General features: G+C 36.4%; 3 protein-coding genes across 5 annotated transcripts; 1 reads left to right on the top strand and 2 right to left on the bottom strand.

Moving 5' to 3' along the window:
- Positions 1–379: 379 nt before the first annotated feature.
- On the bottom strand, positions 380–3,947 carry LOC145073102 (rab GTPase-activating protein 22-like). Of its 3 annotated transcripts, XM_079019655.1 has the most exons (12): positions 3,049–3,947; positions 2,767–2,862; positions 2,556–2,659; positions 2,315–2,487; positions 2,129–2,209; positions 1,886–2,008; positions 1,665–1,753; positions 1,452–1,557; positions 1,273–1,370; positions 912–1,163; positions 729–812; positions 380–644 (listed from the first exon to the last, which is right to left on the bottom strand). In XM_079019655.1, exons 1-12 carry the CDS (start codon positions 3,145–3,147, stop codon positions 618–620), a joined length of 1,332 nt encoding a protein of 443 aa, XP_078875781.1. In that variant the 5' UTR covers positions 3,148–3,947; the 3' UTR covers positions 380–617. The 3 variants fall into 3 exon arrangements, with proteins under 3 accessions (XP_078875781.1, XP_078875780.1, XP_078875782.1); XM_079019654.1 differs by having other exon boundaries at positions 1,273–1,557; XM_079019656.1 differs by lacking the exon at positions 2,767–2,862.
- Positions 3,356–10,911, top strand: LOC145076258 (uncharacterized). The gene is made up of 5 exons (XM_079022201.1): positions 3,356–3,460; positions 8,237–8,295; positions 8,834–9,012; positions 9,437–9,717; positions 9,790–10,911. The coding sequence occupies exons 1-5, from the start codon at positions 3,356–3,358 to the stop codon at positions 10,909–10,911; spliced, it is 1,746 nt and encodes a 581-aa protein (XP_078878327.1).
- Positions 10,912–14,879: 3,968 nt separating this feature from the next.
- On the bottom strand, positions 14,880–15,233 carry LOC145076255 (uncharacterized). Its single transcript, XM_079022200.1, has one exon. The coding sequence runs from the start codon at positions 15,231–15,233 to the stop codon at positions 14,880–14,882; it is 354 nt and encodes a 117-aa protein (XP_078878326.1).
- Positions 15,234–26,522: the final 11,289 nt, after the last annotated feature.

Genomic DNA, 26,522 nt, shown 5'->3' with positions numbered 1-26,522 from the left:
TGCTTCTTGAATAAAGTTTACCTTCTACAAAATGCGCCATAAGAACAGGTACACTCTCCATGGGAACATGTATGGACTTGTCAATTTTGAGCGAAATGTTGGTAATCAATCCGGTTCGGATTTCGTTTTGATGGTCAGCAAAACCCTAGCTCAATGTCGCCAATTGAAGCTCAAGAAATTCACAGTGCACACCACTTATGATATTCGATTTGAATCACAACTCAACAGTTAGATTCATTATGCTATAAGTTGCAACATTGAAGAGTTTAATTTTCAAATGGGGAGTTAAGTTTCCGTTAGATGAATTCTTCTTAACCAATTCATGTTTTACTAATATCACATTAATTATACAAGTAACAAACAAAGTTGATTCAAACTATAAACAAAAAGCGAACAGAAGTTTCTTTTATTCATAAAAAAATATATAACTTAATCATCTTCATGGTTTCACATATACAGAATACAGTACGTAGTTTAATACACATTACTTCAATAAGAATCGACTGTAATTGTACACAACATACATTAGTAGTCTTTACAAATTACAAACTAAAATTGTCTCCAACCTCTATCTTTCATCATTAACACAAATCAAACACTCAAAACTCATCATCCTGTTATGAAGCTGCCTTTTCCAATTTCACCTAAAACACAACCAAAATTCATCAAGAACCCAAAAAAATCCCACATTTTTAATAACAATCCATCAAGAACCAACAAGTTTGTACCTTTTTAAGATACTTTTTATGAAGTTTCATAGCCCCCGAGCAAGATTTTTTAGCATCCAAATTCCCAGAAGTGTCATTCAATATCTATAAATAAAGATGAATCAATCAATCAAGAAACACATCATCATCATGAAAACATTACAGGAAACTTTTGTGTTGTTAAGAAAAAGAAAAAGGTTTGACCTTGACAACATCATCGAGTCCCTTGGCTTCGGTGAGCAATTTGACACTTTTCTCCTTGAGGACACTTGCAACAAGAAACACAGAAATGGGGAGAGTTTCTTCATCTTTAGCCCCACTTCTCAAAATTTCCCTTTCAAATTTGCCACATTGTCGTGATGATTTTGGTTTTGCTTTAGCATCTTCAGGTCTATCAGAATCAGGTTCTTCATATAAATTGTAAAGATCAGGATCATACTCCAAAGCCCACATCATCTGTTTCAAATTCATTAAGTCATGTATTGAGTAAAGTGGTTGAATGTGTAATGATGTTTGTCTGAAAAAAGTTTGGTGTCTTTATAAGGTTATTATTATTATTTATTACCTCCCATAAATACAAAGAATCACCAAAAGAAAGTTCTCTTCTGAACAACACCATAAGCATTCTGAATGCGAATAAATAATCACCACCACCTAGGTGATCTGCATTTGTGTTAATATTAGTTTTTTTTAGCATTTTTATTATTATAAAAAGAAAATGTAAAAAAGTTGTTAAGAAAGTACCCAAGTGTTGATGAAGCTTAGGGTCAACAACTTGAATAACATTTGCTAAATTGCAAAGTTGTGACTCAACCCCAACAGATGCCCCTACGCATTTGAAATTCCCTCTCTTCAAACCCATAAATAAAAATCGCATTTAATTTCTTCAAATACAATCAATAACTACATAATTATTTCTTGCATTTAACCCATAATAATGAATATATATATAAATACCAATCTACGCATTAAACGTTCAAAGCACCAAAATGCATCTGCTTCATCTTCAAGAAGCATAATCATAGGAGAACAAAGATCACTCATTCCTGTTTCATATGTTTACAAAACATACAGATCATAATCAAAACAAATACCATTTTCAAAAGGGTGTTACAAAATATAATAAAAAAAACCTTCAAGAAAAAGAAAATTTTTAAATGATAAAAACAAAGATCCACCTTGACCATAACCGACTTCTTTATCAAACCACGCATACACCGAAAGAACATCCCACAATTTTGACAAATTCTCCTGCTTTTCATAAAACACAAGTGTCCTATCTGTTCGAACCACATCAAGACCTATCATAAATAGTAAAATCCAAAGATAAAAAACGCTACATTATTATGTTTAAACAATGTTGAAACTTGAAAATGAAATGATTTTAAAACATGTACATGATAGAATCTTTATATATCAACCTATTTGATGTAGGGTAAGTTTCCATTGGATTATCTTATTGTCTTCTTCCTTTGGGACAGATATTTCTTTGCCTGAATTAACTACAATATACGAAACGTAATAACGTATTGCATTAGTAAAAGTGTAAAACCATTTAAACAACTATTAATTTGTGACATTTGTCAAAAGGGGGAAAAAAAGATTACTTGTTGCTTGAGTTGTTGGTGTCATAAGTTTCTCAGGGTTTGCTTCTAGAAGCACTATTGGATCTTGAGTTGGGGTTCCATCTTCTGTTATCACAGGAGCAGTTATAAACTTGCCACTTCCAACAAGTGGAAACATGTATGTGCATAGTTCTTTTAGTCTTCCATATTCTTCTCTAAAATTATAAAAACGAATAAATATATATAAGTCATCATGAAAAAAAAAATTCTAAAGAGAAAATACCTTCTTGTTAGGCGTATCTCTTTTCTCTCCTCATATGTACTCTTGGGATCAAAACAACCGAGTAAAAATTCCCATACTTCTCCTCTAATCGTTGGATGTATCCCCTGATTTATATCAACGATTCAACCAAAAAAAAATGTCAAATTAAGTACAAATTTAATAGAAATTTCAAATTAACATTAGTAATTTGGTTGGGAAAATAAAAACGTACACCACGATAAATTCGACCAAGGGTTTGGCCTATATCGAGATGACCTTCTGGACTGAATGATGATTGCCATTTCCTTACACTAAGAGTCTTCCCCGACTAGATAAACATTTTACGAATTAGAAGCCTTAAAAAGAATCGAATTCCAATTTGTAATTTTAAACATGTTCGTCGTGTTCCTTGTAGATCCAACAAATGGTAATCCAAAAGTGAAAAGAACTTTTAGCAAACAGTGAAATTGATTGGTATATATATGAATATAATTATAGAAAAGAGATGGGTTACCTTGATTTTAAATTTAGTTTTAGGAACATCGGTGCATTCAGCTCGAACCTCATAGAATGAATCTGTCGGAAGCCCTGGGTCTTTCCACAATATATTCATCCTCTCTTGCTAACTTATCTCTTCAAACAAAACTTCAAATTCGTGAGTTTTTTTTCGTTTTGTTCTTTAAATCGATCCAATTGATTGAAGAATGGTACACCCCGAACCCTAAAACACCTGACGAAACACAACCCAGATGAGATCTTGGCTGGATTACCCAAAGCAACAAACTTTTTTTCTTGTTTTCTCTTCCTTTTCGTTATCAATTATGGGGTTTGTTTGTCTGTTTTTCTCTTTGTCGGAGTTGGGTATATGTTCTTCGTTCTGGATGGGTGGAGGCGTCGGCGTCGGCGGCGGTGGTCAGACGGTGGTGGTAAAATGAGCGAAGTTACCGCATTTTCTGATCTGCTAAAGCTTTTTCCGAGAAGAAGATCATTATTCTCAAATAATTGCACGATTTTCCTTCTTCTGTGTCGAGTTGTGGAGCGCAAAAGACGTGAGAATGTGGGATCGAGGAATGTGAGATCCGGCCGCCGTGTTTCGCGGGGAGGACTCGTTCAATCGTTCGTCGCATCTCATTGTATTAAAGCTGCGGAAAATAGAAGGAGACAAGAAGGCCGGAGGAGGAAACGGGGGAATAAGGGAAAACCACATAAAACCCCTATCTATTACGTGTGAATGTTTAAAATAACCATTTTATTATTTTTAGGTATATTTTAACCATTATATTTTGTACATCGTTTAATTTAATGCCGGCTAGCCTAAAACAACCCGTTGCATTTATTACCTGGCTTGAAATTGGTGACGTGTGTGGAAATTACAACAAAATTCTAGGTTAAATACATTAATTATATTTATAAGGCGTTCTTCTTCTTCTTTATGAGGTTTTCTAATTGATGGGTGATGCTCTTTGTTATTATCTTCGCTATGGTGTCTTTTCTATGATGGACCATACTGCCCCTGGTTTGTTCTGACTTGTCTGCTGGTGCATTGAAGAATTGGTTGCCATTGTTGTTTACTGCCGGTTTATATAATTCTCTTTTTTAGGAGTTTGACGATTTTACCCCGTGGTCATGGTCCTAGTTTTATGTTTGAAGTATTAACATATCTGATATCTGCTTCATGGTTTTTGCTTCTTTCACTATGGTAGTTCTTGTTGTTGGTGTTTCTTTTCGGTTGATTTTCCATCCTTTTGGAGTTCACGATTATACCCCTGGTGTCATTTAACTCTTTTTTGTGGTTGATGATGTTGCAGTTTAGCCTTGGGTGTTTTCCCCATCTTTCTTTGTCTTTGTTTATCCTGTTTTTTTTTTATGATGTAATAGTCAATTTAGGGTTATGTAATATGAAACATGACAAGTTAGGTCTATGTAATTGACTTGAAGACTTGCAGCCATGTTTTCAATCGTTTATAGCAATATACTTTTGTTTTCAATTGTTTATAACAATGTATTTTGTGTAAAATTGCTATAAACAATCCTTGTAAAAATGATCACTTATTGTAAGACCAAACAGGCCTGGTAAAGCAAACAAAAATACAAAAAAAGAAGAAGGTGAAAATATGATAAAATGAAAGCTACAAAGAGGGTTGTTAAAAATGCTTAATTTGGTTGTTTATGGTGTCATTCAGGCAAGTGGTGAAAAATGTTGAAAAGTTTTCAAACAATAAAAAAAGGTTCTTTTACAGCAAATGGTTATGATGTTGATAGCAAATAGTGTCAATGTTTACAACAATTTGTCGAAAATGTTATGCCATTTATAACAATTTAGTTTGGTGAAAATGGTAAAAATAGGCGTTTATAGCAATGTACTTTGGAGAAAACGATTAGGAGTAGTCAAGTTGGTCACTTTTTACAAGAAATTTTTGAAAAGATTATGGCATTTTGGCATTAATAACAATGCGGTTTGGTGAAAATGGGCGTTTATAGCATCATACGTTAGTGAAAATGAATAAAAATGGTCAAGTTGACCATTTTTTTCAAAAGTTCAGCCACCAAAAACTACAAGAAACTTATAAATTCCATTTTCCAAAGTAGCACCAACACCATATATAAGTCAACATAAATTTAAAAAAAAAAATCTCATAAATTCCATAACAGCCCACTTCTCATATATCCTTGATGTCATTGAAGGGTCTTGCTCTCTAAATGAATAGAAGCTAAAGGCACCTTTAATGCTTTTGATATGTGATCAAGCTGGAAAAACTAATTCACCTTACATAACCAAGGGAACTCGATCTTTGTCAATCGAGAAAAGTATTGATTAGGATGTCCGATTAAAAAAGAAAAAATTTAATTGGCCTTTTTTATTATGTGTAGCTTTCTGTGGTGTAGATTGTTTTTTATAGATTATCTTCACTTTGTATTGATCGTTTCCAAATTACAGCTGCTTAGATATCTTGCTGTCTTCGGCTCCTGTATGCACATTTTTATCTGATTAATAGGTTCTTCTGTTTCCAGGGGCCTTAGTGAAATTAATTTTCATAAAACAAAATGTAATTGAATTCTGCTTTTTTTGTTAGTATGTTAACAGGTTTTATATGACATGCACCTTTGTATAGAGGTCTACTTCCATTTTGTATACATGTCATTCTATGTCTGTTGTTCCAAAATTACCCCCGCATTGATAACTTCATGTTGCTGCCACTGCAGCCATGTGTTTCCCACGCTTCCAGGTGGCTGCAGAGTCATGTATCATAATTTGTTTTTTTTTAAAAAAAAATATTAATTGCCCCTGTACCCATTATACCCTTCTGTTACCACCTCACATATTTCATCCCATCGTCTTCTTCTTTATCTAGAAACTGAAACACACAGACACACATACACACTTCAGGGGTAATTTTGGAACAACAGCCTTGTATGGTTTTTTAATTAAACAAAATTTAATTGAATTTTGAATTTTTGTTTTATGACATGCATCTTCCTATAAAGGAGGTCGTATTTTGGTCATAATTTCATTTTGTATATTTTGTTCGAAAATTAGCTCTACATCCTGCCACTGTATGCACGTATTTGTCTGCTACTCAGCTTCATACGCATTTTGAAAGCTACGTATGTATACATATGTTACCTTTTTTACCCCTGTTTGTATTTTCCTTTAAATTCAGATTTTTGTTTTCATTTTTAATTGCTCTGGTCCCAATCAACGAAAACACACATATATCATTTATTTTTTTTACCTCTGTCTGCACATATCACCTGGACTTTTACTTTTGTATATGTTGTTCCCAAATTACCCCTGGATGAAGAACTTACTATTGTTGGCCTTGCATGCTTAGCTTTCTTATTAGCAATGTTTGGTCACTTTCTACATATTCAATCCATATGAATGTCATTGCCTTATGATTTGGATATCCGATGCTTTACAAGATAAACATCACCTCTTACCCATATCATCCTTTACAACAAATGTATTCAAAATTGTTGATCCTTTTCAAATGTACATTATTGCAGATCTGTACACTATTGAATTCCAGAAAAGAGGGCTTCCCCATTGTCATACCTTACTCTGGGTATCAACAAAGGACCGTATAAAAATTGCAAGTGATGTTGACAAGTATATCACAGTCGAGTTGTCGGATCCAATTAACGAGGCAGAATTGTACGATACGATAACAACCTGCATGATCCATGGTCCATGTGGACCACTTAACCAAAAGGCTCCATGTATGAAAGAAGGAAAATGCAGTAAACACTTCCCCAAGCCGTTTCTTCATGCTACATTTTTCGACACAGAAGGATATGTACGCTACAAACGTAGCTAAACTGCACACCACACTACTCAATATGGACAGATTGTTGTTAATGGATATGTTGTGCCGTATAACAAAAGGCTTTGTTCACGATTTCGTGCACATATAAATGTTGAGTACTGTGGGTGGAGCATGATGATTAAGTATCTATTTAAGTATATTTCCAAAGGTGCAGATCGTGTCAGATATAATATCCAAAAACAGGGAACTTCTGATGCGTCAGTCAGTTCAGCGCCTACCGGTAGTCATGACAGATCTGGAAATGATGATTGTCGTCCTATAAATGAGGTCCAATTTTTTTTGGATGGGCAGTATATATGTCCACATGAGGTAGCATGACGGATATTGGACTTCCACATACATCATCGACATCCACCTCTTCAGATTCTAACCGTTCATGAGGAAAACATGCAACAATTGGTGTTCAATGGGGATAGTTCGATACCTGAGGTATTATCTAATCCATATGCTAGCACTACTACCCTCCTCAGGTGGTTTGAAAGCAATTCAAGGGACCCTCAAGGTCATGATTTGACATATCTGGATTATCCAAAAAGTTACAAATGGGATAAGTCGAGTAAATCTTGGGATCGGAGAGTTTATGAATCATCAAAATGGTAGGCCGCCTTGTATTTGTACACCCGACTTCTGGAGAGTTGTTCTACTTACGGATGCTACTGTGTCACCAAAAAGGATGTACATTATTTAAAGATTTGTGTACTGTTGTTGGCAGGGTCGGTCCTGACGGTGGGCGACACAGGCGACCGCCCAAGGCCCACGACTCGAGGGGGCCCAAAAATTCTAGAATATATAGTATATATATATATATATATATATATATATATATATATATATATATATATATATATATATATATATATATATATATAATTAGGGCCCAAATTAGTCCAAAATCACGTTAACCTAATTACCCAAACAAATTAATAAAATAGGCTCCTTGAATCTTGATGTCGTTGAAGCATGAAGTATTGAACGTGATTCTGATTTCGGTGAATATCAAATAGGAACGAGACTAAGGATGGTAGTGGGGAACGTGGGAAATCGAGATTAGGGCGCCATATAAATCGGTAGGTAGTTGAATCGACGCGTTCCCTTGATACTGAATCGTCGATTTTCTCTCACAATCTTTAATCTCTAACGGCTAATTGTCTCTCGAATCTAGATATAATACATCTTGTTTCCGGTTTCGCAATACTCAAATCTCGATTCTCACCTTGTCTCTCACAGTCTCACGCATCTCTCTGCTCTCTCGGATAATCATAAACTGATTGGTATTCGGGTGAATTTCTCATCTTCGACTACTACAGTGCAACTTGCGAGTTCATTGCAGAAGGTTGAAATCGACTATTAGATTCAATTTCTAATCGATTTCAGTTGCAGAAGGCTGAAAATAAACTGATATTCATACGCCTACACAGGGACAAGGACACCAGGTAATTGTCTAATCGATTTCAGTCTCTTAATTCTCATTCAATTCGTTGGTTTCATTAGATTCATGTAAAGAGGAATATGAAGAATTAGGGAAGTAGATTTTTGTTTCACTAATTTAGGAAAATTTTGTTTCTGTATCAAATTGATTCAATTCAATTGAATATCTAGTTTTTCATTTTAATTTCTAGCCTTCTGTCTAGTAATTCAGTTTCAATTCTCAAATCTCAAAAAAAAAAAAAAATTGGATGCTTTAGCAATTTACCAGATTTTGATATTGAGTAGTGGCAGTGTCTTGATTTCCCATATTATGCTCTGTATTTTTATTGTTGATTTATCATAAGACTAACAAACCTCTATATGAAATCCATAATATTATTATTTGTTTTGGATATTTTGGATATTTTGCTTAGTAATATGAAAGATATTTTGAATTTCAAGTTACCCATTTGACAATTTGTTCTATTTTTTTTTATTATATCAGATTTCAGTCTTCAAAATATCTAATGTTTTGCTTTTGACTTTATTCTTTTATAATTTCAGCTTCAAAGTTCAAACATTCAAAGTATTACTACACTACCAGATATATGACATTCCTAATGATATAAATTCTGCTGTTGAAATTTTGGAGTTTGTTAAAGTTGTTGATTGTTACCCAAATACTTTTATTGCATATAACATTATGTTAACCATTCCTGTCACTGTTGCGTCTGCAGAGAGAAGTTTTTCAAAGTTAAAGTTATTGTAGAATTATCTAAGATCGTCAATGTCGCAAGAAAGGTTGAACGGATTGGCAATGTTATGTATAGAGAAAGACATGTTAGATAAAATTGATTTGGATAGTATTATTAAAGATTTTGCATCAAGAAAAGCTAGGAGAAATGTTTTCCTTTAAATTATTTGTTTTTGTAATGTTGTGACAATATTTGTGTTTTTTAATAGTAATAGTGAATTTTATAGTGTTTTATTTGAACTAATTTTTATTATATTTATGAATTTGGGGGGCCCATTTTTTCTTTTTGCCCTGGGCCCACAATAGCTTTGGACCGGCCCTGGTTGTTGGTACTGTCTATCCAACTTTCGGGGCTGCCTGTAATGCACTTCGATTGATAGGTGATGATGTCGAGTGGTTGACATGTTTTACAGAAGCTTCAACGTGGGCAAACGCATCGCAGCTACGATCACTTTTCTGTCATCTACTCCTTTTCTGTGAGATTAGCAGTCCACTTTTGCTGTGGAACACTACGTGTGATAGGATGAAAGATGACTACTTACATACCCTGAGAGCTGAATTACCAAATAAGACGGTAACCTTTGCTGCTGGGATTGTTGAACAACAACTCCTTCATGATTTAGATGACACGCTCCGGTCTGCTATCCCATCTAAATCAATGGCAGACTTTGGTCTTCCTGTTCCGTCAGTCGATGTTATTAGTGTTTTACGAAATCGACTACTATTGGAAGAAATGAGTTATGATAAGGAATGACTATGGAAACAGCACAATGATCTATTGCCAAAGCTAAATCGTGACCAACTATCAACTTACAACAAAGTCATTGCTTCCATAGAGAACAAAAAACAAGCACTAATATTTGTTTATGGACACGGTGGCACTCGTAAAACATTCTTATGGACGAATATTCTTTCCTATTTGAGATCGATAAGGAAGATCGCTTTGGCTGTTGCTGCTTCCGGAATCGCATCGCTTTTGTTACCTTCTGGGACAGCCACACACTCAAGGTTCAAAATACCTATTGATTTAAACGACAAAAAATCATGCGATATAAAAAAACGTACCTTCCTTGGCGATCTTATGCAGCGAACAACACTCATAATTTGGGATGAAGCACCAACGAGTGATAGAAGATGCTTCGAATTTTTGGACCGCTCACTTAGGGATGTGTTAGACTGCGACGAAAAACCATTTGGAGGCATATCGGTACTTCTTGGTGGTGATTTCCTCCTAACTCTACCTTTTCTACCTAAGAGCACACGTTCAGAAATTATAGCACTAAGTCTACCAAGTTCGTATTTATGGACATATTTTATAATTTACTTTTTACATACAAACATGAGACTTGAGTCCTCTAACACAATACCCCACACCTCAATGACTTTATCCGACTTTGGCACATGGTTCTTAGCTATTGGTAATGGACATATAGGTGTACCTGACAAAGATGACCCACGAGACTCAAGCTGGATACAAATCCCATCTTCACTCCTAATATCACCTTCCCCTAATTCCTTACAGACCTTAATAGATTTCGTGTATGGGGATGATACACTTAATCAACCAACTGCGTCACACCTTTCAGCAAGAGCAATAGTTTGTCCCACAAATGATTCAGCAGACGAGATAAACGCTCACGTTTTGAGAATGGTCACAACAGCTGCCAGGGTATACAATAACACAGACACCATGCAACCCAATGGAAAACACACATCGGATTTGGAAGGCATCTCAATCGAATATCTAAACCAATTAAGCTTTCCAGGAATACCACCCCACGAGCTTCTACTTAAGGTAGACTGCTTGATAATGCTTTTAAGAAACATAAATCAGAAGGAAGGTTTATGCAACGGTACCCAGATGATTGTTTCACAATTGTTACTGTAAACTAACAAATGAAATACATATAACGGCTAGGGTTTCATATTATTATCAAAAAGAAGTACAAATACAATAAAAAGGAAATACATAATATATAGACAAGCTAATTAGGGTTTCCTAGTGAAAAGGCCCAATCATAAAACCCAATACAAAATAAAGCCCAAAATATTATTAGGTTAACATCCCCCTTCAAACTCACAATGCAACAGCAATAAGCATTGAGAATTTGTCAGACAGAAAGAATATCAACAATCTGCAAAGAGGAAGGAACATAAGGAAGGGAGATAGTGCCCTTCTGGAGATGATGACGTGTGAAATGACAGTCAATCTCAATGTGCTTTGTGCGCTCATGAAACACTAAATTCTTGGGAATCATTATCGCACTCTCGCTATCACAATACAAAGGGGTAGGCTGAGAGATGTGAATGCCCATATCTGCAAGAAGCCATCTCAACCAAACAATCTCACAAGTGGCGATAGCCATGGCTCGATACTCAGATTATGTAGAAGATCGAGAAACAACATCTTGTTTCTTGCTTTTCCATGATATCAATGAATCTCCAAGAAAAACACAATACCCAGTAGTGGACTTACGATCATAAATATCACTATCCCAATTTGCATCACTATAGGCACGCAACTCAAGAGAGGATGAAGAAGGAAACATAAGAGTGCGGAACTGAGTACCACGTAAATATCTCAAAATACGAAGAACAGCGCCCCAATGAACAGTAGTAGGAGCTGTGACAAACTGGCTAACCACATGAACTGCATGAGCAATATCCGGTCTAGTGACAGTCAGGTAAACCAAACTCCCAACAATGGTACGATAAAGACTTGGATCTGATAATGGGACACCATCAGTTGGAGAGTACTTTGCATTACTCTCTATAGGCGTATCAACTGTTTGATTATCCGTGAGTCGTGCACGTTCAAACAAATCTGAAATATACTTCGTTTGAGATAAAAGATAACCCTTTGGATATTGAGCAACTTCAATCCCCAAGAAATAACGAAGTAATCCCAAGTCTTTCATAGCAAAACGGTGAGCCAAATCACGCTTTAAAGACTCTATACCATCATGATCATCACCAGTAATAATCATGTCATCGACATACAAGGAAAGAATAATCCGCCCTGCATTCGTACATCGAATAAATAGAGCCGAATCATGGTTACTTGGTTGAAAACCAAGAGAAGTAATCACCGTAGAAAATTTCTCAAACCAAGCACGAGGGGCTTGTTTGAGGCCATATAGAGCCTTCCGAAGTCGACAAACTTCACCTGGTCGGTGAGCAATACCAGGGGGAGGAGACATGTATACTTCTTCATGAAGATCGCCATTCAAGAAAGCATTCTTGACATCCATTTGATAAATCTTCCATTGACGAATGGAAGAAACTGCAATTCAAGGTGCGAACATTCGTCATTTTTGCAACAGGAGCAAACGTCTCCTCATAATCCATACCATACTTTTGCGCGTACCCTTTCGCAACAAGTCTGGCTTTATAACGCTCAACGGATCCATCAGACTTTGTTTTGATTTTAAAAACCCAACGACAACCAATCGTGTGTTTTCCAGGTGGAAGCGGAACCAGATCCCATGTATGAGTCTGATAAAGAGCTGCAAGTTCCTCAGCCATAGCAGTCTGCCAAAAGGGATCAGAAATGGCCTCTTTATAGGATGTTGGCTCAGAGAGACGATGTACATTAGCAATAAAAGAGGCAAAAGCCGGTGAGTAAGAGGAATAGACAAATTCAGGATGCTTTGTGGACTTCTTATTACGATAAGGTCTCGATGGAGGGGGATCTTGATGATTTGTAGGCAGAGGATCAACGATAGGTGCTGGATCAGCCACATGTGGTGGATCAGCAGCAAGTGGTGGATCAGTGACATGTGGTGGATCATCAATGTCAATGCTAAACAGATCAATAGTACAGAGCTCCTCTCGGGTTGCATCATGTGACTGAACAGGAATGCTATAGAATGGAATATGCTCCAAAAAGGTGACATTGCGAGATACATACAGTTTCTGATTTGAAGGATCATAGCACCGATAACCTTTCTGACCAATACCATATCCCAGAAAAACACAAAGAGCTGATTTTGAAGACAACTTATCTCTCTCTACATGAGGCTTCAAGACAAAACATATACACCCAAACACTCGTAATGAAGAATAATCTGGGAGTTGTCCAAACAACATTTCATAAGGAGACTTCCCCGAAGTGTACGCAGTAGGAATGCGATTAATAACATAAGTAGCGGTATGAACAGCTTCTCCCCAAAACATATTGGGAACTTGAGCAGAGAGTAGTAAGGATCTAGCAGTTTCTAGGAGATGTCGATGTTTTCTTTCTGCAACACCATTCTGCTGAGGAGTGTCTGTACAAGATGATTGATGTATAGTGCCATCAGATGCCAATAATTGTTTAAAATCATTGGAGGTAAATTCTCCTCCCATATCACACCGAAAACATTTTATGACAGCAGAGTGTTGAGCCTTGACAATAGCTCTGAATTCACTATATATGGTGAAAAAGTCAGACCTGCGCTTCATAAAATAAACCCACATATAACGAGTGTAATCATCAATGAATGAAACATAATAGATAGCTCCTGACTTGGAGGTTATCGGAGAGGGACCCCACACATCAGAATGCACAATATCAAAGGGAGCAACAGAACGAGTGACACTTTTATTAAACGGTAAAGCAGAAAATTTTCCCAGTTTACAACCACAACAATCAGAAATATCATCAAATTTCAAAGAGCCTAACACAACAGTGGAAACCAAAAATTGTAAACGAGACGTTGAAACATGTCCCAAACGAGAATGCCAAAGATAAAAAGGAGACGATGAAGGGTTTAAACGAAAAGACGACAAATCGACACTAGATGCAGCAACATCAACAACATGTAGCTGCTCCAAGACATAAAGCTCCCCAAGTCTACGGTCTATCCCAATCACCCTCCGAGACCGAATGTCCTGTACACAGCAGAATGAATCAGAAAAGAAGACCCAACAACCAGATTTACACAACTGACTGACCGATGCAAGATTCAAAGCAAGTGTAGGAATGTAATACACATCTGTTAAAGATATATAAGGAGTGACAATAGAACCAACACCCTCTACTGACATGGGTGTAGCACTAGCAGACATAACAGAGACAGGTGTACGAGAAGATAATGAAGAAAAAGATGAAAAATATGGTGACATGTGATGAGATGCACCAGAATCCAATATCCACAAGGATGAAGGAATACCTGACGTGTTGGATGAAGACAGACCTGAATGAGACATGGAAGCTGACATGGCAATTGGATTGGTAGCTAAGAACTGTCTGAACTGCTCAACAATCTGTGGATCCAAGGCTGATGGTGGTGTGAAATCTGTTTCATTCTCAACTGAAGATGTAGCAGCAGCGTACTGTGCTGGCCTAAAAGATGAAAAAGAGGGACGTGACTGTCCAGAAGACTTGTTCTACTATGAAGACTGAGAGTGTGCTGGTGATCTTGTTTGTTGTTGCTGTTGATTTCCCTTGCTTGTCAGTAAAGGACAATTTGCCTTCCAATGGTTTTTCTTCTTACAGAAAGCACACTCATCAAATGCAATTCTGGGACGATTTTGGTTTGAAGATTGGGGTCGTTGTGAAACAGCAAAGACAGTAGGAGTGGCTGTCTTGGGAGCTTTGTCAGCATGGGACTTGATACGAGTTTCTTCAGCAATCAACTCGTGAACAACCGAATCAACAGTGGGAAGAGGTGTACGATGCAAGATTGATCCACGCAGACCTTCAAAATCTGAACGTAATGCCATCAAGAACTGAACCAAACGTTGCTCTTCCCTTCTATCAATATAAGGCTTAAAAGTCTTCAACACATCAGGTTCTGTAAGAGCTAACTGATCCCACAAATCCGACATAGCTGCATAAAATTCTTGAACACTAAGATTGTTCTGTTGGAGTGCTCAAATATCAAACTCTAACTGATACTGCTTTGCAAAGTTAGACTGAGTATACAACCTAGCCAAGTGATCCCAAACCTCCTTTGCCGTGTCATACTTCGCCAACTGAGTACCAATAGACTGGATGACAGAATTATTAATCCAAGTAATGATCTTGGAGTTATTAGTCTCCCATGAATCCAGTAAGGTTTCATAATTAGCGGCCTTCTCGTCTGTTGGTTTCTTCTTGTCACCTGTAACAATCCCCCACATAGTCTTGCCCCGCAAGAAATTTTTCATAACATAACTCCAATAGGCATAGTTTTTGCCATCAAGTTGAATACTAATGGACTGAAGAGAATCATCTCTTGGGGCCATATTTAAATATCAATCAAATAGTAAATACGAGTAGTAGCAAAAAATGATCAAGATCTCGAAATCAACAAAGCTAGATGAAAACGAAACCCTCAAAACCGACAAACGAACAAATCAAACCAAACCAAATACAGAAACGAGCAAAAAAGGCATACCCCAAAATTGCAAATGGTGACAATGAACAGCACACGTGAATAGTGCCGATGAACAGTAACTCCGATGAACAGTACTCGCCGATTAACAGTGTCGATGAACAGTAATCGCCCCCGATGAACAGCGTCAGTGAACAGTACTCGCCCCCCAAAAAAACGAAAAGCTACAGATAATCAACCGAGCTCTGATACCATGTAAACTAACAAATGAAATACATATAACGGCTAGGGTTTCATATTATTATCAAAAAGAAGTACAAATACAATGAAAAGGAAAGACATAATATATAGACAAGCTAATTAGGGTTTCCTAGCGAAAAGGCCCAATCATAAAACCCAATACAAAATAAAGCCCAAAATATTATTAGGTTAACAGCTACCAAGTGTTATTGAAGCAACCATCATAACAGGCACTTCCATCGGAAAGCGTGTGTATATACCACACATAAAGTTCATACACAAGTCCTCAGATTTGCCATTCATCTTCTCATAAAAACAGTTTCCAGTGAAAGTTTGTTACGCAATGACTATCAACAAGAGTCAAGGTCAATTACTACGTAAGATTGGAATCTATTTGTTACAGCCCGTATTTGCACATGGACAACTTTACGTTGCCTTCTCCCGAGCAACATCACCAGATTCGATAAAGATACTAATAAACAACAGTGACACAAGTAAAAACAACGAAACAAAAAATGTTGTCTTCAAGGATTTACTACACAAAGTTACTTCAACTGAGTTCTACAATATCATTGCCTGTCCTACCTTTCAACATCGTTACTACTTTTCATTTTATTCATATGCTTTTCACTATTTAAAGACTTCTTACATGTTTATAGAATTTTATATTCTCATCCAAATATACAGCTTACCTCTACACATTTCTTTATATTAGAGAACACAAACAACAAATGACGAGTATCTCAGAACTGAAAGCTAAGGGTATTGGAGGCCCCTTACAGGTTAGAATACTACGCAAATGGAAGCACGATGTCCGGAAATACGAGACCTGGTACATGGCTGTTGACAAATATGTAAGTTCCCACCGGAATATATCACGATAAAAACAGGTTTCAACTTCTAATTATTCAACAGATGAAATATGTACGAAGCAAATTATTAATTATTAGTCTATTATATTCACAAAAACAACCAATATGCCCTTTAATAAGACATAAATCCTTACAAGAAGATACGATTTTATAAGAATAAAAAAATGTACAATACCGGTTTATAAAGGTACAACAAAAACAGGTTTCTAGTTTCAAATTTTCAACAAATTTAAATTTGTAGAAAGCAAATTCTTAATTATAATTCAATATTCACAAAAGTAATCGGTTTCTTGCCCAAATAAACACATATGATCAGCAGATCATACAATTCTACAAGAATAAAAAGACATGTAATACCATTGAATCTAATGTTATAATAATATGTTCCTACAGGCAGATGCAATTCAAATTCTTGGACAGCGAACAAATCAGACCTACATTGAATCTGTTTTCAATGTTTCAGAATGTTACATTATATCAGATTATAGTTGTCCTCAATTAGACAAGTATCAAAAGGTTCTCGAAAATGACTTCTATAGTGATGTTGGTATGAAGTCCATCATACAGCGAATTCCAGACACAATAACGGTTCCAATAACCTAGTTTCGCTTCGTATCAAAGTCACAGCTGATAGAACTCGGAGAAGCACCACCATACTATCCAGGTATATGTTGTGCCATCCATATAACCGAAATGGAAATATGCATTAGTTATCATTTGTATAAAATATCAAAATTCTTCTGGTATTTTTTGTTATTTGGCTGAAAACATCAGCAGGGGTATATTTGTCAGCTTCCGAATTCAATAAAAAAAACTACTGTGAACAATCGGTTTCAAAGATATAAAAAATTTACTTCCATACAGTTCGTATTCATGATTCCCAGTTGTTCTTTTTTTTTGTTTGGCCCAAAACATGAACATGGGTATATTAGTCAAATTCTAAAATCAAAAAAATATAAGAAAACCGAAAAAACTGAACCCATAAAAACATTTGCAGCTTTAAAAAAATTACTTAGTAGCCTTTCTTCTTATGATTTGTTAGATTGTGGTAGTTGTTAACTGTGCCAACATCTGTTACATTTACTTCCAAACAGACTTCATTGGCGTTCTGTCGAAGGTAAGAGATTGCACAAAAGCAAATGGAGAACCGTTTGTCTTGCTTATACTAAGTGAAGAAAGGTATATATACTAACTAGCAAAACACACACACAAATCTCATCATCCCCACCTAACATTAAAAACAACTCAAATTCCATTAGTGGCAGTGAACTTGCAATAAATCTATGGAAAGAATGTATAACAAATACATAGAAATTCAACCGTGCCTCCCTAGATCACCCATGTGCGACAACAGTTGTTGCAGTAACGAACCTAAAACCATCAAAATCCTATGGCACCCTCTTCTACAAACTTCCATATATATATATATATATATATATATATATATATATATATATATATATGTGTGTGTGTGTGTGTGTGTGTGTGTGTATTATCACTGTCACATCACATCTTCTAATGCCTTTAATCACCAAATACCATCCATGTAGGAGCATTACGACACGGATCATCACATGCTACACATATCTATGTAAATGGTGATATACCGGAGACAACATCACTCTGTAAGTGACATAAATTACAGAAATATTTTACAATCCATATCATTGAAATTGTATACCAACAACAACGAGGTTTCAGATTCACAGGACCCTCAAGGCCAATAGCAGCATTATCAGGGACTCCCACAACCTTATACAAAATGAAACTGAAAAACATATCTGATCTACTGGTAAGATGACAACAATGATATTACTATTTACTAATACAATCCCTTTCACATTCTCACAATCAATTACTTTCTATGTATAGGATAAAACTTTCAGAATACAGGCTTCAATCAAGGAATTTCACTTCCAAAACACTTGGTACCAAACAACATGTCCAATCTGCAAAGATCCGATTTTCAGAAGAGGTGACCAGTGGTATTGCAGTGCACATGGACTCATTGAAAAGCCAACCTACATGTAAGCATCCTCTGAATCATACAGAAAACCACTATTCACTGACCATACCACTTACAAGTTCTTCATATGCATAAATACAAACTCACTGTCACCATTATCGACACAACGGACACCATACCTACTATTGCCTCCGAAACATCATGTCGGAAGCTGTTAAAATCATCGCTTGAAAAGTTCATATCCGACAACCCGCTCACAAACAGAAACAACCTACCTTCGATCATCACCGATCAAAAAGAACAAACAAAAACTATGTGTATCCAAATGCTGAGGGCATCAACTCCCGACAACATCTTTTTCATAATAATTGACATCCAACAATCAACAACACCACCAGAGACACCTTTCCCAACAACACCCGGCTAAACACAGATGACAAGAATGCGATCAGATAACGGAACACCTCAGGCAAGTGGACCTCCACGCCCTGTCGCACGCACCCTGACCTTCACTCCACCAGGTAAAAGACAATGTAATAAAATGAAAACTAAACAACAAAATACCAAAACGAACACTAACACTTTTCCATTTCTCCTATCACATGACCACCACCCTCAAAAATTCAAAAACGGACCACAAAGTAGCAGATACCAGGAAACAGCACTGTGAAATCCAACTTTTGTTTCGGATAACATTTTTTCTTTTGTAGCAAACATGATAAAAAACTATCCTATGTAATATAAACAATAATAAACAAAAACCGTTTGCATGCTTCCAGTCTTCCAAAATTTCACAAAAAAAAACCATATATAGTTCTTTAAATATATAATGGGGTTCCCAACATAGGCCCGACGACATCCAATACTTTGGATACAATGACATAGTCATATTTAATATCATACCGATACAGACAACAATTCAATAAATCTATATACAACAACAATTTACAGATTACAATTTACAAATATTGCACTATTTCTCTATTGAAATACATAAAGATGCTACAAACCTTATTGAAGACAACACATGTATTAATTCCGAATCCCATATTATCCCAGTTTCCAAAGCAAATATACCCTATGCAGTCAAAGATATACCCATATATTACCAATTTAATACCACACCGATACCTAACAATCCCATCTATCAAATAAAGGAAAAAAAGGTCGACGCCACCCTACATCTATAACTTCCCAATACATGAATTAATTGCCTCTAATAAATACAATCCAACAACCGCAATAATCCCCAATAAAATAACACCCCAAATATATCAGCTTTCCACCAAACACGAAAGATAGAAGATGGAGACGATCATGCAGAAACTGCACAACCAGCCGGAGACAATGAAGGAATCATTGGCCATGGTCCAAAACACATTCACCAGCATCTCCGAAGCAAGGCAGAATATGATAAAAGAAGCTCCAGTGGAAATACCATACATTCATGTTGTCATCATCGAATCCTTCATCAACGACCTCGACCAAGACACCGTGCTCATGCTCGACATGTTCCAGACGATGCAGGAAAACATGAGTGCATCAACAGACATCTACAAGAAAATCACTGACGACCACCAAGCCCCATGACGAAGCATACCACACCAACCCTTTTGTAATCAAATGTCCAGTAGCCACCTCTTAATGAATGGACGCTTTTGTAATCGAATATCAACTAATGAATGATATCTTTTGATCCTTATCACGTAATTTATTTATCTGTTACGACTAATTCTAATTAATAATATCTTTTAATCCTTATTCTGTAATATAATTATCTGCTCTATTAACAAATTCTTAAATAGATAGGAAATATCTTAAACAAAGGTTACAACTGATATCATAGGAACACTTCTGGTCCCTCTGCCCCGCGAAGCGGGGGTTACCAATCTAGTTTACATATTAACCCCTAATATATATCAAAAAAAAATTTAAGCCTTTATATTTTATAATTTTTATTTTAATCCTTATCATTAAATTAAAATAATTTATTATAAACTTAATAATTATGTATTTCCAATGAATTTTTTTATTAATATTTTATAATATCTAAAAAAGTTTTAATTAATGTCATTTAATAAAAGATTAATATTAATATGTATTCAACTTGGAAATAACTTTGTTTACTATATATATATATATATATATATATATATATATATATATATATATATATATATATATATATATATATATATATATATATATATATATATATATATATATATATATATATATATATATATATATATATATATATATATGAGATCATAAAATATACTAAAAACAAGTTATTTTTTGTTTCAACACTGTTAAACTCAATCGGTAGTATACACAGACAAAAGAATTAAAATGTTATTTAAAATCTACTCCTTTTACAAACTATTATATATATATATATATATATATATATATATATATATATATATATATATATATATATATATATATATATATATATATATATATATATATATATATAAAACAAAGATTGTAAATAAAATATTTTAAAATTATTTAAACAGAAAATTCATAACAAATATTATTGAAATTATGAAATGGTTTTAAACCTAAAAATATTAGTGAATTGGTTGTTACTAATTAGTTTAATATAATTAAAATTGTGATTTATTATATATAACAATGATTGTAAATAAAATGTTTCACATTTAATAAGGATTTAAACAGAAAATAAAGTATAAATTAAAGGACTCAAGTTGTAAATTTTTATGGTAATAGGTTTTTGTTGGGCTGAAAAGAGTTTTGATGTTGCGTCTTTTGGGCTCGTTAGATTAGCCTTTTATTCTCCGGTTTGGGCCTGTCCAACCGAGAGCCTTTTATGTATTGTATATAAGTTAAATGCTTGCATGCATATTAGGTTAAGATTCTAGAGGTTATCGATACAGCGATTGATCAAGAGTATTAGATTTTTCTGTAATCGTTCTTGTAATCTTCTAATCCTTTACAGTTGATGTTCTTAATCGAGCTCTTCTAAGGATTTTATTTAATCATTCGACACGTCTGATTCAAGCTGTTTGTTCTTATTATTGCGTTTTTAACTGTTTTATATTCATATACTTGTTCAAGATCTAATCGATCTTCTTAGATTAAAAGTTGTTTTAATCCCATCAATTGGTATCAGAGCAGGAGGCTGTGTAATCGATACACATCTTTTCTGTGAAAAAGATTTCCATTAGGGTTTTCCGCAATCATCGATATTTATTGAGCCGTCATCTTAATTGACGTATCTTAGTATTTATTGTTTTGCCCTAATCTGCTTTATTACAAGTCTGATCTTTGAACAGGTTTTTACGATCATTATGGACGCAACCCAATCAAACCCTATTAATATTTCCAACAGCATCGGTTCGACGACAAAGATTCCAATCTTGTACACCCATGACTATGAAGTATGGGCGCATCATTTCGAAGATTATGTGATTGGATCGGAGGACAATGGTTATCTCATATGGGAAGCCATCATCAGTGGACCGTTTTCTCATTCTACGTCGTCCAGAATCATTAAGACGCAAAAAGAGTACAATGATCTGCTCAAGGACGTGACGAATATCGCGCAAGATGAAAAAGACAAACTCCAGTGCAATATTAAGGCACTTAGGTTGATCAGATTCGCCCTTCAGTCCGACACATTCAGGCTGGTTAGCTCATGCACTACGGCGAAGGAAGTGTGGGATAGACTTCGCGAACTGTATTCCACAGACGAAGATCTTGAACATTCCATCCAAACCTTACTTCTATCTGAATTTGGTGAATTCAGGCAAGGGGCCGAAGAAACTGTGACCCAGACGTTTGATCGCTTCAATCATCTTCTCAGCAAGATGATCAAACACGACATTGAAAGGAAGCTTATCGAACAAAAGGTTACTTTCTTGAACGGACTGCGATCTGAATGGAGAGCAGTTGTTTCCACAGTCAAAGCCCATGAACAGTTTAAATCATATTCTTTGGCGAAACTGGTGGGAATTCTAAAGTCCCAAGAGAAGATTGTGGTTCAAGAGAAGAATGTTGTCTCCAGTCTTGGTTCGTTGGCCCTCCTATCTAAAAGTAAAGCTGTGGTGGAGGATGAAGAGCTCAACTTGGATGAATATGACCTCTCAACTGAGGATTATGCCATGATGGTATCCAATCCTAAGAGGTTCATAAAGAAGAGATTCCCCAGCAACAAAAACCGAAACTGGCAGGGGAGTTACAGCTCAGAAAAAGCAAACAAAGAACCGAAAGCTGAGGAGCCCAAAAAGGAACCGAAAGCAGATGGCGATTCCGGAGTAAGCTGTTTCTATTGTGGTGGCAAGAACCACTACGCTAAGGACTGTGTTCTTAAGAAGATGGCTGAAAAGGACAATGGAAATGATGAGGAAGCGGTGCTGCAGAAGAGATTGGATGAGTTAAGAAAGAAGAAGTCTACCGCTAACCCTTCTATTAATGCTCTTATTGTGCAGGGTTCGGTCAATGACGATGAGTTCGGTAGCACTGAAGTTTGGTCTACTGACTCAGAAGACGAAGAAGTGAGAAAGCCTACTCATGGAAAGGCATATGTGGCTAAGGAGGAAAGCAGTGGTGGAAAATGCTTCATGGTGACAGAGGTGTCTCAAATGAGGGGATACAACACCGATGGAGGAAGCAATGGACCGAAGGTGCAGGAGGATATGTGCTTTACGGCCAAACCACTCAGCCAGCAGTTCAATGAACTCGATGAACTGATAAAGAAGGTACAATCTGCTTTTATTTCATCTAAATTACCACCATCCTCTTACGAGAAAGAACTAAAAAATATCAAAACAAGAATTTCTCATTTAGATAGTAGCCTAACTCAAACTCGAGTCACCAATTCTAACCTGACTGATCAATTAAGCAGGGCGGCGTCGAAGAGTGAGGAGCGGCGAATGTGGATTGAGTTAAAAGAGTCGGAATTAATTAAAGTTAAAGACGAAAACATTTATTTGCAGAGAGACAATTTGAAATTGTTAAAACAGCGAAATGTTTTTTGTTTAATAGCTAAACGTTTATATTCCAATATTACTCAACTTCACTTGGACTGTGAGATAGGTCAAAAGATCCATCGCATGATTTTGCCCTTTCTAGAATTTAAGGAGGATGAAATCGATGCCGAAGCTTACAATTGTGAAAGTGTGATATCGTCTGATGATGTCAATCCAACCTATATGTATGGACTGGACAAAATTGAGTCCTTCATTAAGTCCAAAGACCACAAGGACATGCTCAAAAATCTTTTGGACGAAAATGACCGACTTAAACTGAGAACCGAAACCATGCAAAAATTTGACTCTCTTAACGCCAACGTAAGCTCAGAAAACAAAATCGATGTTGAAAATTCATCTGAGCTTAACGAGGACGAAAACATGAGTGAAATTTCGGTGGAGGATACGGTTGACTGCTCAGAATTTGTTAAAAGCGAAACTGAAAACCACAAAAACCTTATTTCTGAAAATTCTGTGGAATTCGCTAGATTGTCCCAACAAAAGTCCCCGAAATTAGTAGAAAAAGCTGTTGTGTATCAAAAGGTCAGGACCACTCCAAATCAAGTATACAAGGTGACTGGAGTAACCGAACATCAAACAGCTGAACTCACAGCTATTGTTAACGAAGACAATGCTGATGGTTGTGATGAGTATTTCTGGGAAGCTCCTATTGATAATGGAAACGAAACCGTTGGACTTTCTGAAAGAACCTCCTGGATGAAGAAAGGGAGGTACATACCTGAACCCTTGAACAAGCCTGATAATTTCAGTGAACTAAGTACAAGTGGTACCAAAGAAATTCCTCACGAGGATGATTGTTTAGCAAAAGAAGACATTCCTTCAACACCTACAGCCCGAAGCGAAACTTCATCAGATACTCCTTCCACTTCCTCAGGGCAAACTGAATCTTCTTCAGATATTCCATCTGTTCCCTCTGTACAAAGAAAAACTCCTGAAGTTCAAAAGGAATCAGTCAAAGTGACAGCAAAAACAAGAGCGAACGTTCATCATCAACCTAAGCAAATGAGGGATAAGAAGATAGAGAGGAACCAAAGATACAGGAAAAATCTTTCTGAAAGGAAACAATTCTGGCACTCCCAGAACGCATACTATACACACAAGGACAAGAATCTGAAGTATGAAAACAATCCTGTACGAAAGCCTGAAAGTTCCACTAACCGAAAGCCAAGGTTCGGTTCGCAAGAAGATACTAACCGAAAGCCAAGGTTCGGTTCACAAGAAGATACCAACCGAAAGCCAAGGTTCGGTTCTGAAAAGGACTTCGACCGAAACCAAAGGTTCGGTTCCAAGAACAACACCAACCGAACACAGAGGTTCGGCTCCAAAATGAAAAAGGAACAAGTCTCAAAGGTTAACCCCACCAACGATCAAAAGCAAAAGGGTCACCTAGAGTCATCAGCAAGGAAGACATCTCCATCCAAATCCAAATCTAAATCCTCTCTTCCTAATTCTTCTTGTTCTTTTACTTCCACTCATTCATCTCCATTTAGTTCCAAAACTAATCCCGCTTGCCCTCAAAAACCTCATTCTTCAGCTGAACAAAAGGGAAAGCAAAAGGTCGATGAATCCAAACCTGAGTCCAAAACGAACATCCCTAATGTTCATAAAATAAAAGTCTTTACCATTAAAAAGAAAGATGAAACAACTCTAATAAAACGAACATATCTAGTTGACATCACTCTTACTATTCCTGTTCCCATGAAATGCTCACATGGACCCAAGAAACTTTGGGTTCCTAAATCTGCTTAATTTTTGCAGGTTATAAGTGACGAGCAGTTTGACGAAGAATGGTACATCGACAGTGGCTGCTCGCGTCACATGACAGGGAGGAAAGAGGAGCTTAGGGAATACAGATCCCTTGCAAATGGTGGCAACGTTAAGTTTGGAAATAACTCTTTCGGCACCATAAAGGGATATGGGATGATAACGAATGGTGATTTTACCATAAGGAAGGTGGCCTATGTGGAAGGACTTCAACACAACCTCATCAGTGTATCTCAGCTTGTTGGAGGTACTGGTCTCAAAATTTCATTCGATGATGAAGGTTCTGAAATCATAGAGAAAAAGACAAAGAAAGTGATTCTGAAGTCAGAGCGAAAGGGTGAAATGTTTCCTCTGAACATGAAACCCATCAAAGGAAACCCAGCCATATGTCTGCTATCAAAAGCTCAATCCGACGAAAGCTGGTTGTGGCACCGAAGACTCTCTCATCTCAATTTCAAAGATATCAGCCGACTTGTCACTGGAGGTCATGTTAGGGGTCTTCCATTGCTCAAGTTTGACAGAGAGCATTTGTGTGCTGCATGCGAAATGGGAAAGCAGAGTCGTCAAAGTCACCCATCCATAATTAACACAAAAGTTGTTGAACCACTCGAATTGCTTCATATCGATTTGTGTGGTCCTTCATCTATTGAAAGCATCGGTGGTAGCAAGTACATTCTTGTTATCGTTGATGACTTCTCTCGATTTACATGGGCGTTCTTTCTAAAGCTCAAATCTGAAGCGACTCAAAAGCTGAAAGTGTTTATCAAACAAATTGAAGTCCAGCTCAAGAAGGTCGTTCGCAACATAAGGAGCGACAATGGTCTCGAATTCAAGAACAAAGAGTTTGAAGAGTTTCTTGCAGAAAAGGGAATCAGTCATAATTTCTCAGCTCCCTACACACCACAACAAAACGGAATAGTCGAAAGACGAAACCGATCGTTGTGTGAAGCTGCCCGAACTATGTTAAGTTTCGCTTCCTTACCTCTTTATTTTTGGGCTGACGCTATTTCTGCTGCTTGTTATACACAAAACAGGTCCTATCTCAACAAGCGATTCACGCTCACACCATATGAGATAATAAATAACAGAAAACCCAACGTGAAATTTTTCCACGTGTTTGGCTCAAGGTGTTTCATCTTTAACTCTAAAGAACACCGCAACAAGTTTGATGTCAAGGCTGACGAGGGAATTTTTCTGGGTTACTCACTCACTTCAAAGGCGTACAGGGTCCTAAACAAACGATCAAGAAGGATTGAAGAGACATACTATGTGACCTTCGACGATAGCTATGTCAAGAAGCTACAGGCCATAGATGACACTGCCAGGGAAATCTTTCC

The sequence above is a fragment of the Lactuca serriola genome, chromosome 9 (genome assembly GCF_051521515.1).
Source record: "Lactuca serriola cultivar US96UC23 chromosome 9, Lser_US96UC23_V15, whole genome shotgun sequence".
Classification (NCBI taxonomy): domain Eukaryota; kingdom Viridiplantae; phylum Streptophyta; class Magnoliopsida; order Asterales; family Asteraceae; genus Lactuca; species Lactuca serriola.
Note: the sequence above shows the minus strand (reverse complement) of the source record. Positions and strands in the feature narration are given on the sequence as shown.